We start from the raw sequence: 13,626 nt of genomic DNA, 5'->3' as shown, positions 1-13,626 counted from the left end.
ATAATATTAGTTAATATATTATATAACCTTCTATCACTATGTCATAATAATAAATTACAGGGGTATACGTATATTAAATGTAGTAGGTATGTAATAAAACACAAATTATATAATCGTGAAGACTAGTCGAGCCTGTCTGTTTACATTCAAATCTATTATTAAGTATTATTCATTTACCTTACTGTGACATAACATAAAGACATCTATAGTATTTCTGACTTGATTTATATTAATAACTCACTCAATCAAGTGAAGAATTATACTGAAGAAACCAAACAACGTACCTAGGCACCCATTGAACAAGCGATAACCTAACTGATGATATAGTAAAAGAGACGGCTGTGAAAAGTACCTATCCATCAAATATTTCCGACTTGATTTAAACACATAACTCACTCCATCATGCCAACAAACTGAAGTAACCAAACAATATAAGTACTCATTGAACAAGCGGAAAACTGGCTGATGCATATTTATATGACAATACTTGTAGTGCAAGAGACGCCTGTGAAAAGTAGGTATGCATCAGACAATTCCGACTTGATTTAAACGCATAACTCACTCCATCGTGTCAATAATTATACTGAACAAATCAAACAATGCTAACAATGTATGCACCCATTGAACAAGCAGTTACCAACTGCCTTATTTATGTGACAATATGATGTAGTAAAAGAGACGGCTTTGATAAGTATCCATCAAGTATTTCAGACTTGATTTAAATGCATAACTCATTCCATCATGCCAATAATCAAACTGAAGAAACTAAACAATGTAGGCACTCATTAAACAAGCGGAAAACTTGTTAATGGTAACATTTACCGATGTGACAATATCGCGTAGTACAAGAGATGCCTATTTTAGTAAACTCTAGAAATTTTATTAAAATAGGCGTAATTTATTTTGATGCTATAGATTCGTATAAAACTATAACAAAGTAAAACAATAGGTTACAGTGTGACTTCAAATTCGAGACCTACTCGCCTGTAATTTGAACGCAGCCTTAAACATTTATAGTGTAAGTAAATCTACAGCCAACAACCAAAAACCTAACACGGTCAAGAATATTTTTACTCTCTTGATTTGCTTTTTGCTACCTTCACCTTGCGAGTTCGATGAAACACATGATACCTACCAACTGACAACTATGCCTAAAGTATTTTTCAACTGTGGCAAAAAGGCAGCGTTTGACTGCAATGAAATCACATCAAATAAGTTATAAGTGATTATGTAGCCTAACGTAGAGCGCACCTGCCTATTAAGTAGGTAGGTACTTATTCACTCTTCATTTGAAGGTCCCAATATTGGAATTTTCGATGAAAACGGTAGCCGAAAATTTCATTGCATATTATTCTAGCAGTGCGATAAACGAGGAAGCGAATCTCTTCGTACGAGTCCGTGGAATTTCGACTACATCGAAGTGCAGAACTTTACTATGCCTCGCGGTCCGATAGTAAAATGTCGAGGGGGGGACTAGATCAAATACCTAGTCTATGCATAGGTTCAAAGGAAAATCTGCAGTTGTCTCTCCGACTAGCATTTTCTATACACATTCAATCACAGAAGAACGCGGTGTGAACCGACCAGTTGTATGAGAAATTCTTGTTTATTATAACACTATCGCTGTAATCACTACTTCAATTTACTTTTTGCGTCACAATGAGTGCGTTCGAAGGTATTGTGTCAAAAGTGTAATTATCTGTGTGGACTAAGCACTTTATATGTTTTAAATTATAAATGGAGCCCATTCTTAGAGTTCCGTACATTATAATGGAAAAACAGAACCTTTATAGGCTCACTTTTTTGTGTGCCTAGGCCCTTATTCTCAGAAACAGTTTGAGATATTTCCAATAAACTAGCTGATCCACCCGGCTTCGCTCGTGAAACTTAATATTATGTACCTAGTATATATAATTATATACATAATAATATACCTATAGCCTTAAGCCTATGTTACTTTTGAATAAATGTTCTAATAGGAAAAGAATTATTAAAATCGGTTCAGTATTTTTCGAGTTTATCGATTACAAACAAACAAACCTTTTCTTTTATTATTAGTGTAGATATTAAGCTCTAAGCCTTTTCCTTGCTGTAAAAGTTAAAATTTCAAGTTAACGCAATAAAAACATTGAATCTTTCAAGATGTATTTTCATACTAAAAGTCTTTCTGACTAATCATCTTTATAACTTAGGTATTTCTCGGTGACCTACAATGGCACAAAAACTGGTTTTTAACACAAGTGAAGTTAAAATTCGAAGATTTTGAGTTGAATCATTACAAAATAAACTAGAATGTTGATTTCGTACTTACGAGATCCATCTAAGATACGGAAGCATTGATGCAGGAGTCGGACTCGCACTTGGAAGATTTTTTTTTTATAATAACGGGAGGCAAGCTCTTATTACCGTATTTAGATTGTAATTAGGAGATAAACTTTTATAGCCTCAAAGTTTTACATGCCATTAATATGGATAAGAGATTCCTAAGGATAGTTAACTATGGTAGCCTAAACATTACGCATAAATATTAAAAAACATAAATCGTAGAATTAAATACGGCGAACACCTCTAGTAATTTTATTATTTGACACGCTTGCCTGCAGAGTGCAGAGAATGTGGAACTTTCAAGACAAAGGAGATCATTCAAGCTCCATTTTTAGGGTTCCGTACCCAAAGGGTAAAAACGGAGCCCTACTAATGTGTCTCTGCTGTCTGTCTGTCTATTTATCTGTCTGTCCGTCCGTCCCGTCCGTCTGGCTGTCTGCCCAGATCATTCACAGGTTTCTAGCTCGTAAAAGAAATGAGTTACAAACCTCTTTTGGTTTTTTGGTGTAAAACGTTGACCCGAACCCAAATATTGAATTAGAAATCCAATTCAATTATTTTTCAGGGGGGCTCTCATACATGAAAAAGGAGCCGGAAAAAACATTTTTTCTTATCCTAGCATGTGTACGGAACCCTAAAAGAGTTAGTCCCGACTCGCACTTGATCTGTTTTATTTTTGATGGCCGACACTTTTAGAAAAGGCCCAAAAAAGGATGTCCTTTTTATTCGGTTTTGCAAACCAATAAATGCCTCGCCTAATTTGTATATAGTTAGGTATACACCGGGCGCACATAATTCAAAAAACCGATAGACGTTGAGGTCCCAAGGTGCTAGAAGTGCGACCTCGCACCGGAAAACGCAACATTGGAAGACCCTCCACTATGTGGACAGATGGCATCAAACAGTTGCAGGGAGCCCGCGCTGGGTTCAGGTGGCGCAAGATCGTGGTGTGTGAAAGTCCCTACAAGAGACCTATGTCCAGCAGTGGACGACTATCAGTTGATAATGATGATGACACCGCATGCCTGACTGATGCATACTTTCTGATTGAATTCTTCGTAAAACCTTGCAAGCTCTAGCAGCGCGGTGCTGGTAGAACTAGCAAGGTTGCAGATAACGCAATGATCGCACTGCGTTGCAACTTGCAAGGGCCTGAAAAACATCTGCTAAGAAAGGATTTTTTGCGACCTTTGAAGGGTGAAATAGGGGTTTGAAAGTATGAAAGTCTGTTTGAAGTTTTAACCATGAAAATTGGTATTTTGGTTGGACATGAAGAAATATTTACGAATTGATTTTTTTAAATTCTAAGGGGAAGGGAAGGGAAAATTTAAAGGAACTTTCACATACAGTGAGAGGGCTATACAAGGTTACCAACCATACCGAACTCTTATAAACAAATATTCTCATGGTGCTAAGTACCTACCTGATGAAGGAGAGGGCGAAGGAGCAGCAGACGCATCCCGCTCCCCATCCGAGCATTGCTCTACGTCCACCTCCACATCCTCGTCAGGAATGGGAGAGCGACAACTTGATGCCGGTGAACTGAGCGACGCTGGTGAGCTCTGCCTTGATGATGGACCTGTCAAAACAACCACTGTTACTAAAGTAGTAAGGGTAGGTATAGCAAAAATACTGTCAATGTTTGGAATATGATCAAATATGGAATAGTATCTTTGATATGTAGGAGGTTTAGCCTACGACAAGGCATAATCAATCGTTTAAGATTGCTAAGCAACGTTGACTCAAATCAGTAACTGGATGGATGATCGACTTTGAAGGTCCAAAGGCCTTTTCGTTTTTGCCGTCTCGGTTTTATTATCCACTTACATCTGATATTACCGTAAACCCTAAGAATAGGTAGAAACCTCGTCGTCTTAGAAGAGTTATATGCCCGTTATGGCGCCATTTTCAAGTGTAAATTTTTTTACTCTTTAGTGCGTTTTGTGTAGGGCTGTCGTGTTTTTGATTTTTTTATTACAACTGGTTTAGATAATGAATACAATCGAATCGGAATTGCACCTTTAACTTGGAATTTAAATAAAATGTTTAATTCGTTTGTAAATAGCGTGTCCCACCAGGCGGGCGGTGTCGACCGCGTTCGGTTCCGCGCAATTAATCGGGAATAACGAACGGCAACACGACCCTGCGCCCGCGTCGCCTCCGACCATACACACTCCAATTAGTGTTCCTTCGGACCTCAGTTTTATAGCTTTCAGAGAAAGGTAGGTAAACTAACCACAAAATCGACTCTTAACTCTACGTTTCTTTTTTAACCGACTTCAATATTAGCATAACATGTTTTATTTAATACAGTGGGGCCACTAAAAATTGTGAAATAATAATTTTTCAAAAAAAAACCACTAAAAATTATTATTAACTTTTTAGTGTTTGTGGCAAACACTAAAATGTTAGTTATAATTTAATTTATTACTGAATATTATGATGAATATTGAATATTATGTATTATGTAGGTATACAAGAGTGAATGTAGTTGTATAACAACATTTTTGGAGTCGGTGCCAATGAGGTGCCAATGTGGAGTCACAAGCAATATTATGAAGAGTGAACGGTTCGTGCGGCTTCTTGGCACCGGCTCCAAAATATGTTATTATAGAACTACACTATCACTACACTACTCGTGTTCTCCGCTCGCGTCGCCTCCGACCATATACACTCCAATTGTGTTCCTTCTGGCCTCAGTTTTATAGCTTTCAGAGAAAGATAGGTAAACTAACCACAAAATCGACTCAACTGTATACTCTGTTTCTTTGGCATGGTTCCGTACACGTAGGGTGCCAACGGAACTCTATTACGAAGACTCCGCTGTCCGTCCGTCTGTCTGTCAGTGCTCAGTGGGCTTCGTAAACCGTAATAGGTAGAGAATATATATTAAATATAGCTCCTCAAATAATGCCTAAGCAATGCGTTTGCGCATTGGTAAATTATTATTATTATTTACAGTAATAAACTACTTAAGTAGTAATTCAACAACCATCAGGTGTGATTGTGGTCGTGACTCGTGTGTCTATACCTAATGGATAAAAATAAATAAATAAAAAGCCTCAATCTCATAATTGCCTTGTGAAAATGTTGAACTAAGCTAAGGAGTAAACGACTCAACATTTTAATTTTCTACCAAGTTTATGGTTCAGTTGAATCAAATTAAGTTGGCAACGGAATTGAATTTGCATATAATGTAAACTGACATTTTATTCTACAATTCCTTAGGATAACAAAAACATAATTACTTCATTTATAGAAATGGTATTACTACCTATATGAGCGCACATTTTAATCGTAAGCTGGGAATAGGAATTCTTATTTTGTTCACATAGTTTTGTAAATTATAAGGACTTACTTTTAACTAGCTTTTACTCGCAACTTCGTCCGCCTGATATAATTTAAAGCCTATCCAATCAATAATTCAATAATTTATTCGCTATAGGTATCTACCTAAATGCTAATAAATAATAAAATTAACAATGTACTTAAATTAATAATTAAAAATTAAAATTACTATTAGTTATCGTCGTCACTCGTCAAAAAGACCACCCCTGGTTGCCCCTGGACCAAAAGTGCCCATCAAGCTGGCAGCATTGCCCCGTTGAATGGCGATGGACAACCTTTGGACCAGGTAGGCCCCAGAGCGTGGATCGCAGCCTAGATAGGTATTATAATAAATATGATATTATTGTATTTAAAGCCTATAGGGATAGTGTACCTGGCTAAGTAGGTAGGTAATAGGTATCAATGTGAGAATTTTTCGAATCATATTCAGTTGCGAATATTACCGCTTAAGTGGGTAGGTACAATTTCACGAACTAACTTTTATCTCTTTATGATGATCTATGTGGTAGGTACCTACCTAAGTATAGTTTTTTTTCTCTCGCGCTTACTGTTTGTTCACCACCTCTTTATGCTTTCAAAAATCTCATCGTTCTCAAATAAATATCACTTGCTTTAACAGTGAAGGAAAACATAGTGAGGAAACCTGCATATAATAATATTATGTGAGAGAGTGTTCTCAAAGGTGCGTAAAGTCTGCCAATCACAATCTGCACTAGGCCAGCGTGACAGACTAAGGGTCTAAAACTCTATACCCTTCCCATTCCGTGGAAGCCCGTGCTCAGTAGTGTGCTGGCAATGGGTTGATCATGCTGATGATGACGATGATGATGACGTCCACTCATAAAACTACAACTGCTTCTTTGGAGATCATCTTTTCGTAAATGGTAGTTTGTTTTTAGTCGCTAAACTAGTTACAATTATTGATCTTAAAGTTATATAAGTAAGTACTAATAGTACATTACATAAATGTGATTACAACCTTCTTGAAACGATCACAGCATGTTTAAAAGAGAAGCTGAAACTACAAAAAGTTTTCCCGGATAACTATTAAAGAAACCTCCTTATCAACTGTTACAAAGGTACTTATAATGATTTTAAAATATTCAATATTCAACGAGGTAGTTAGGTACATAATATTTGGGTAATGCGACACAAAGACAGACAGACAGAGAGATCGGAAGAAATTACCTGTACCTAGGTAATTTCTTTCAGTCTCTCTGTCTGTTCTTTGTTTTGTTTTAAAACGGAGCCCTAAAAATGGTTACCATCGGTGGTAAGACCTGTAGGCCGAAGATTTGGTAAATAAAAAGTTCAATGAAGGATAGGTCTATGGCAATATAGAAAAGTATCTAAGTACGTATTTTAGTTTACTTACTACTTTACTTTTCCTATTAGGTTTTAAGTACAGTACCTGCATAGTACTTAGGTAGGTACTCTACTAGGCTAGTGGTGTTTTAATTAAAAAAAATTTTTGACCAACAAGTTGTAACTTTCCGTCGGGTGCGGTGCGCCAATTTTGTTTGATTCGGCAAATTCGTTATCAAAGAGTCGAAATGACTAAAAATCTCGTATTATACTCGTAGGTTCCTACCTATTATTTTTATTGAGCAAAGTAGGTAATAGGTCTAAATCACGCTTGAGCGAAATGAAGCATCATGGTTGGGCCTACGAATACCTAGGTAGGTAAGTAGATATACTTATTAATTTCATTTATCATAATTTAAAACTCCCTGACAGGATCGTTTTACATTAAGTGGCCCGATAGGGATACCTAATCCGGATATGATTTCAGTCAAGTCACTCAGTCATTTTAATTTTTCTCGTGCGTGTATTTACCACAAAATATGAAAGCCTGAAAGTTTTCCGGTTAGGCCTTATGCTACGAGTAAGTATTCATATCTCCCTGATAAGCTTACTCTACATTAGGTAGGTAGGTACCTAGATAGATAATCCGGGCGATGATATGTGGTGTGTAACTGTGTAAGTAATTTAATTTTTCTCGTGTCTCTATTTACCTACCACAAAATATGAAAGCCAGAAAGTTTTCCTGTTAGGCCAACGCTACGAGTAAGCATTTATACCTCCTCGACAAGCTCGCTCTACTTATAGGATTATACTTATACGATAGAGATAATCCAGATATGCTTTCAGTCACGTAAGGAGTATTAAATTTTTTTTTAGTTAATCCGTATGTGATTTCAGTCAAGTAGGTAGTCATTTAATTTATTCGTGTTCATTATAGCTACCACCAATGAAAGCCAGAAAGTTTTCCGGTTAGGCCTAAGAATGCTGCGAGTATTCTTAACCTGACAAGCTTGCTCTATAAGTATTAGGGGTAGGTAATCTGAATGTGATTTCAGTCAAGAAGTCATTTCAAGATTTCTTGTCTACCTACCACCAATAAAAGCCAGAGTTTTCCCGTTAAGAGCGTTCGTATGTGTATGATATAATATTATTGTTGAGTAGTAGGTATAACTATGACAAGCTCGCTCTACATTAATTAGGGATCCGAATGTGATTTCAGTGAGTTCAGTTAGTATAGCTCCCCTGACAAACTTGCTCTACATTAGGTAGAGATAATTCGGTTGTCATTTCAGTCAAGAAATCATTTAAATTTTTCTCGTATTCATCCACCGATGAAAGCCAGAGAGTTTTCCGGTTAGGCCTATCTTACCGAGGATCGGCGGGGAGCTCGCGACGGGACTGCGCCGCTGCTCCGCGCTGCGGGCCATGATCGCCGCGATGGAGAAGTCCGTGGCCCGGGTCTTGCTCTCCTCCGCCACCATCCTGGAGCCCCACCCCTCCACATCCATCAACACTCAGTTCCCCAGTCCCAATACCAACACTAACATATCATTCCGTCCGACACATCGTTCTTTCATTATTTTCCTACAGCTAACATAGAAGTTAAGGTTATCACGAAAAAAATTAGCTCATTTTTTTTTATTGGGGGTTTCGTTTTGTTCGCGACGGTACGCGGTACGGTCAGGTGGTAAGCGTAAGCAGCACGTCGATTGAACTCGACGGTACACGGTAACGGTGAGTAAAAGCGGTACAGCACGACGGTTGAGCGCGGACTGAACGCGCGTGCTCTTGGCGGCGGGGGGCAGGGCCCTGCGGGGCGGAGCCTCCCCATCCGCCGTACCCTACATCGTTGTTAGTATTTCGAACAGCAAAACACCATACAGTCAAAGTAAAATAGATCTAAAATACTTTATTTTTAAAGCTCAATTTCATTCACATATACACAACCAGCGCTCTTAACGGAAACTTTGTGAAACAAAACTTCGTAGTATAGTATTTCCTATTTTAAACTAAGTAAATTAAGGTCCATTTTACACTGATTGTGTAATGTATGCAAACTCTGAAATCTATCAACGTTGTCGAGATGCACAAACTCGCACTAGGGACAGGCCAAGCCACTCGGCAAGCTCCCCGCTGTCGGCGACCCCCTACACATAACAATATCGCATTATTATTTAATTTGTATTCCATATCATTTGCTCACTCCCGTCATAATTCATTGTTAGCATTCTATAATTTGTGCATTCCGTTACGAATGATTTTGCAATTTTTCATTTACCTAGGCCACTGCACATTATACCTATGATTGATAGACAAGTCAGAAAAACTAGCTAATATGACTAGGTAGTAGGTCGTGTACCTATAGGTATTAGGTGTGTAGATTAGATAGGTACCTACTTACCTACATTTAAACAGACCAATACCTAACCTATTTCATGCTCTTTTTCTCTTGAATGTTATAAATTAATAATGTGTAGGTACGCTGGCCTTAGGTAACTTCAAAAATATTATGGCTCTGCCATTATAATTATCTACCTATTATTCTCCCTGTAGTCACGTAGATTTCTATTTTCTTTTGTTGTAATAAATACCTACTACTTAAATAGAAACTATATATAAAAACAAGAGTGAAAAACTTCAAAAGAAAATTACATTATGAAATCGCGCGCGCATTCACCGCGTCCGCGCCGCCCATTAATTCTGATCAGTAGATTAGAGAGAGTTAGAAGCTTTATGATATCTTAAATAAACTGATGTCAGAGCGGGATAGCAATTATTTTGTCAAGACGCATAAACTGGTGAGCAGGGTCCGAGCTCCGTTAAGTTAATTTGTGTGACAAAACAAACAATATGGAAGAGTTTTCATAAGAGAATGATTTACCTATAATTAAGAGTCTCTATGTTTTAAGTACATTCTAGGTATTAACATTTCACAATGAAGATAGATTAAATTAAGTACGTACCTACCTATTATTATCAAAAGGAATAGGTACCTTACTTAGGTAAAGTTGGGAAAGCATCTTTTCGCCAAAGACGCAATTCTACTCTAAAAAACACGTCGTCGTTCCAAAATTAAATTTAAAAAAGCAAACAATATTGATGGCAAGTAGGTAGGTATCTATCTACTTATTAGGTACCTAGGTATCTAAATGAGTAATTTGAGATTTATGGATGACCTAGTAGGTACTTAGGTAGCCTACAGTAGGTAGGTAAGTAAGTAGGTACCTATATGAAAACATTGCAAATGAACTGAGCAAAGCTAGGCCAAGTGAGGTTTTTTCCCATTTTTGTCTCTAGATAAGAAGATGAATAAAAATAACCGTCAATTATTTTGCCGTGTCGTATCTCGTTACATATCAAGCTATTTTACGCATTACGAGTAGATACACCTCACCTACGTATTCTCAAACAATATAACATGAGCTGTAATATAAAGCTATATGAGATCTCGTATAAATAAAGTCGGTTTTAGCTAGAGAGTTGGCAGTCGTCATAATGTGGGTCGGCGAAGGCAATATTTCACGGTTTGTATAGTTAATACACGGAGAGGCACATGAAGAGACGCTCTGTTCTCATTTTGCTTAAAAGGGGGTGAATTATTAAGAGCCTGTTATAGATGTCGGGTATCTTGAGATATGATAGAAGTAGACACGGTTATGTTCCCGTCTATAGCATTTGTTGGTAGAGCGAAGTTTGCGGTGTAGAGACCTACTCGTACCTAACGTCATAGAATAAATATAAGTCGGAAAAGTTTCATGTATCTACAATTTCTAATGAAATACAGTTAGTAGGTGAGTAAAGTACCTAAGTACTTAGGTGTTCTTGGGACCATTCTACACAGGCATGATTTGTTCGGTAAATTACTAGCTAGATCAAGAAAAAAATATTTTCAAAAGAAAAATAAAACCGACTTCAAAAACCAAAAACACTAAAAAGTAGAAAATAATTTTTGTTTAGCTACACATGTAATGTACCTAGGTATGAAGTCGAGCGAGCATATTAAAACAAAATTAGAAATCCAAGAGTGAAGCTCGCCCGACTTCATACCTAGGTAGACATTACATGTGTAGCTAAACAAAAATTATTTTCTACTTTTTAGTGTTTTTGGTTTTTGAAGTCGGTTTTATTTTTCTTTTGAATTTTTTTTATTTCACAATTTTTAGTGGCCTCACTGTACTATAATATGCTATGCCCAGTTAAAACCCTACTGTTTACTAAACTATTACAGTGATCGCGAGCAATTTGCTCTTATCCATTGAGGAGTTCTGTTCTCCATCTCCGAAGATATTCATCAGATCTTCACCAAATTTATATGGGACCACCTGCACAGTATACCCTTTCAAACAAAAAAAAATTTTCAAATCGGTCCAGGGGTCTTTGAGTAATCGGGGAACATACATAAAAAATAAAAAAAAATAAAAAAAAAGATCCCGACGAATTGAGAACCTCCTCCTTTTTTGGAAGTCGGTTAAAAAAGGTAGGTAGGTATATCCAGAAAACACGTTGCAAATTTAATTTCCCATAGGTAAGTGGATGAACTCTACAAAAGTGAATTTAATGGAAAAAAATTGTAAAACCGGTCAAAACATTCCAACAAGCCGGAACTCATAATTCAAACGAAATATCAACAGAATGTTATCAAAGGGAATAAGCATAAGAATAAACTTCGAATATAAAGGACCCTTTGTAAGTTGCGTTGTACAAAAATATTCCCGCAAATCCCGCAAAAGTGCCAAAAGCGGCGCCCGGTTTTTCAAAACGCGGAATATCGATGTCGGTTCGAAATGTACAAATATTTGCTCGGAAGTATACACACGTGGCAGGCCACACAGGACGCCATCTTGGGGCATTGTAATCCGAATGCATTGCTTCCGAGTTTATAAAAATTGCTTTTATATAAAACAAAGTGTTTTTAGATACTTACCTAATTTGGGAAATAAGTACCTAAGTATACGCAGGCAAGTAAGAAAGAGTATAGGTACCTAGGTTTGGTAGTATGTTGCAAATAGGTAGGTAGGATAGGTAGGACATACTCATATTTAATTGGCGAAATAGCTATCACTAACACACTAAGTCATTGAACTGACATGCATAAAATATAAAAGCTTATAAATAAAAAATTAAAAAAAAGTCATTGAAAATCCTCCTTGAAATGAAATAAGTAGGTAGCGCTACGGAGTGATCGAATTAGCGACAATCATCGAGCGTGAAATGAGAGAACGCATTGGAAATCAATACAGTCCTATATCTACCGCTAACTATGAAAGTTATTAACGTGATTTGCAACGCCTTATTGCTGGTTAGGGGATGTTGGGCATCGTGCACGTGCTTGAGGTTTGACGCACTTACCTACATATGATTTGCCTTAGATAGAATACACGTTGCTCTTGTATGTACCTACCTACCTACTTACTTAGATTGGCACAAGATGCCTTTCATTCAGCAGTAAACTTAAGTTCTTTAGTTATACCTTAGTATAAGTAAGTACCTATAAGTAGGTACCTACATCCAGTTCTAAAGGTACCTAAATCCACTTTTACCTCTTCTACTTTTGAAGCTGATGAAGTAATTACTTACCTACTTTTGATATGCCAGCAAGCTATTGATACTAGGTTTTACTTGCCCGGTCTCTACATAAGTTAGTTTTCTTCTACCTAATGGGGCCGGCCAACGCTGCACCTTCTGTGCGAGATTTTCATTCTAGCACCTTGGGACCCCAACGTCTATCGTTTTTAGGGTTCCGTACCTCAAAAGGAAAAACGGAACCCTTATAGGATCACTTTGTTGTCTATCTGTCTGTCTGTCTGTCTGTCTGTCAAGAAACCTACAGGGTACTTCCCGTTGACCTAGAATCATGAAATTTGGTAGTTAGGTAGGTCTTATAGCACAAATACAGGAATAAATCTGAAAACCGCGAATTTGTGGTTACATCATTAAAAAAAAATGTGTTTCAATTTTCAAAACAAGATAACTATACTTACCACGTTGCGTATCATATGAAAGGGCTTTACATGTACATCCTAAAACAGATTTTTATTTATTTTTATGTACAAATAGTCTCTGATTTATCGTGCAAAATGTTGGAAAAAATACCCGAGTACAGAACCCTCAGTGCGCGAGTCTGACTCGCACTTGTCCGTTTTTTTCGAACTGTATACCCTGGGCTTTTTTGTTTTTGATCACAAATCATCACGAATCATTCTTATTGCATCCGAATATCAAGAGCCTATCAAAATCACTGGGTTTAACTGTTGCTATAACTCTTTTTTAAATATTGCAATGTTCAAATATAGGAATAAAGAATAAGTAAAACATAAAAAAGGCGAAGGAGCAGCAACAAATCGCGCGCATTATACATGACAAATGTAATGCTCGGTGTCGGGTTGCGCCCACCCGTGCGACGGATTAGTTTCTGATCCGAAGCCCCATTTGCATCCGACACGATTTTTCTCTACCGTCAAAAACTCAGATAGGAACTGCGTTATTTATCGGTCGATACTCAATAGCTGGAGCCCTACAGCACTAAGTAGTTTGACAGCTCTCAACGTTTCTGATATAGGTACGAACCGCTAATAAGATGTGAAACGCCCGTCCGGCGTCAGTGTCTCCTGCCAAGTATACCTAAGTAACTTTAATACCTTCACGGCA

General features: G+C 37.3%; 1 protein-coding gene across 1 annotated transcript in view; it reads right to left on the bottom strand.

The window, feature by feature from the left end:
• The window catches only part of LOC123864493 (T-box transcription factor TBX20-like), a 118,108-nt gene extending 109,215 nt beyond the window's left edge, over window positions 1-8,893 (bottom strand). Inside the window, exons 1-2 of the mRNA XM_045904979.1 lie at window positions 8,348-8,893; window positions 3,749-3,904 (exon numbers count right to left, since the gene is read on the bottom strand). Coding sequence (XP_045760935.1) covers window positions 3,749-3,904; window positions 8,348-8,486 — 295 coding nt within the window. The 5' untranslated portion in view covers window positions 8,487-8,893. The remainder of the gene's footprint in view (window positions 1-3,748; window positions 3,905-8,347) is intronic.
• Between the last annotated feature and the right edge of the window lie 4,733 nt (window positions 8,894-13,626).

This window comes from Maniola jurtina, chromosome 1 (genome assembly GCF_905333055.1).
Source record: "Maniola jurtina chromosome 1, ilManJurt1.1, whole genome shotgun sequence".
NCBI classification, from domain to species: domain Eukaryota; kingdom Metazoa; phylum Arthropoda; class Insecta; order Lepidoptera; family Nymphalidae; genus Maniola; species Maniola jurtina.
The sequence above is the reverse complement of the archived record's forward strand: the minus strand, read 5'-3'. Positions and strand labels throughout refer to the sequence as shown.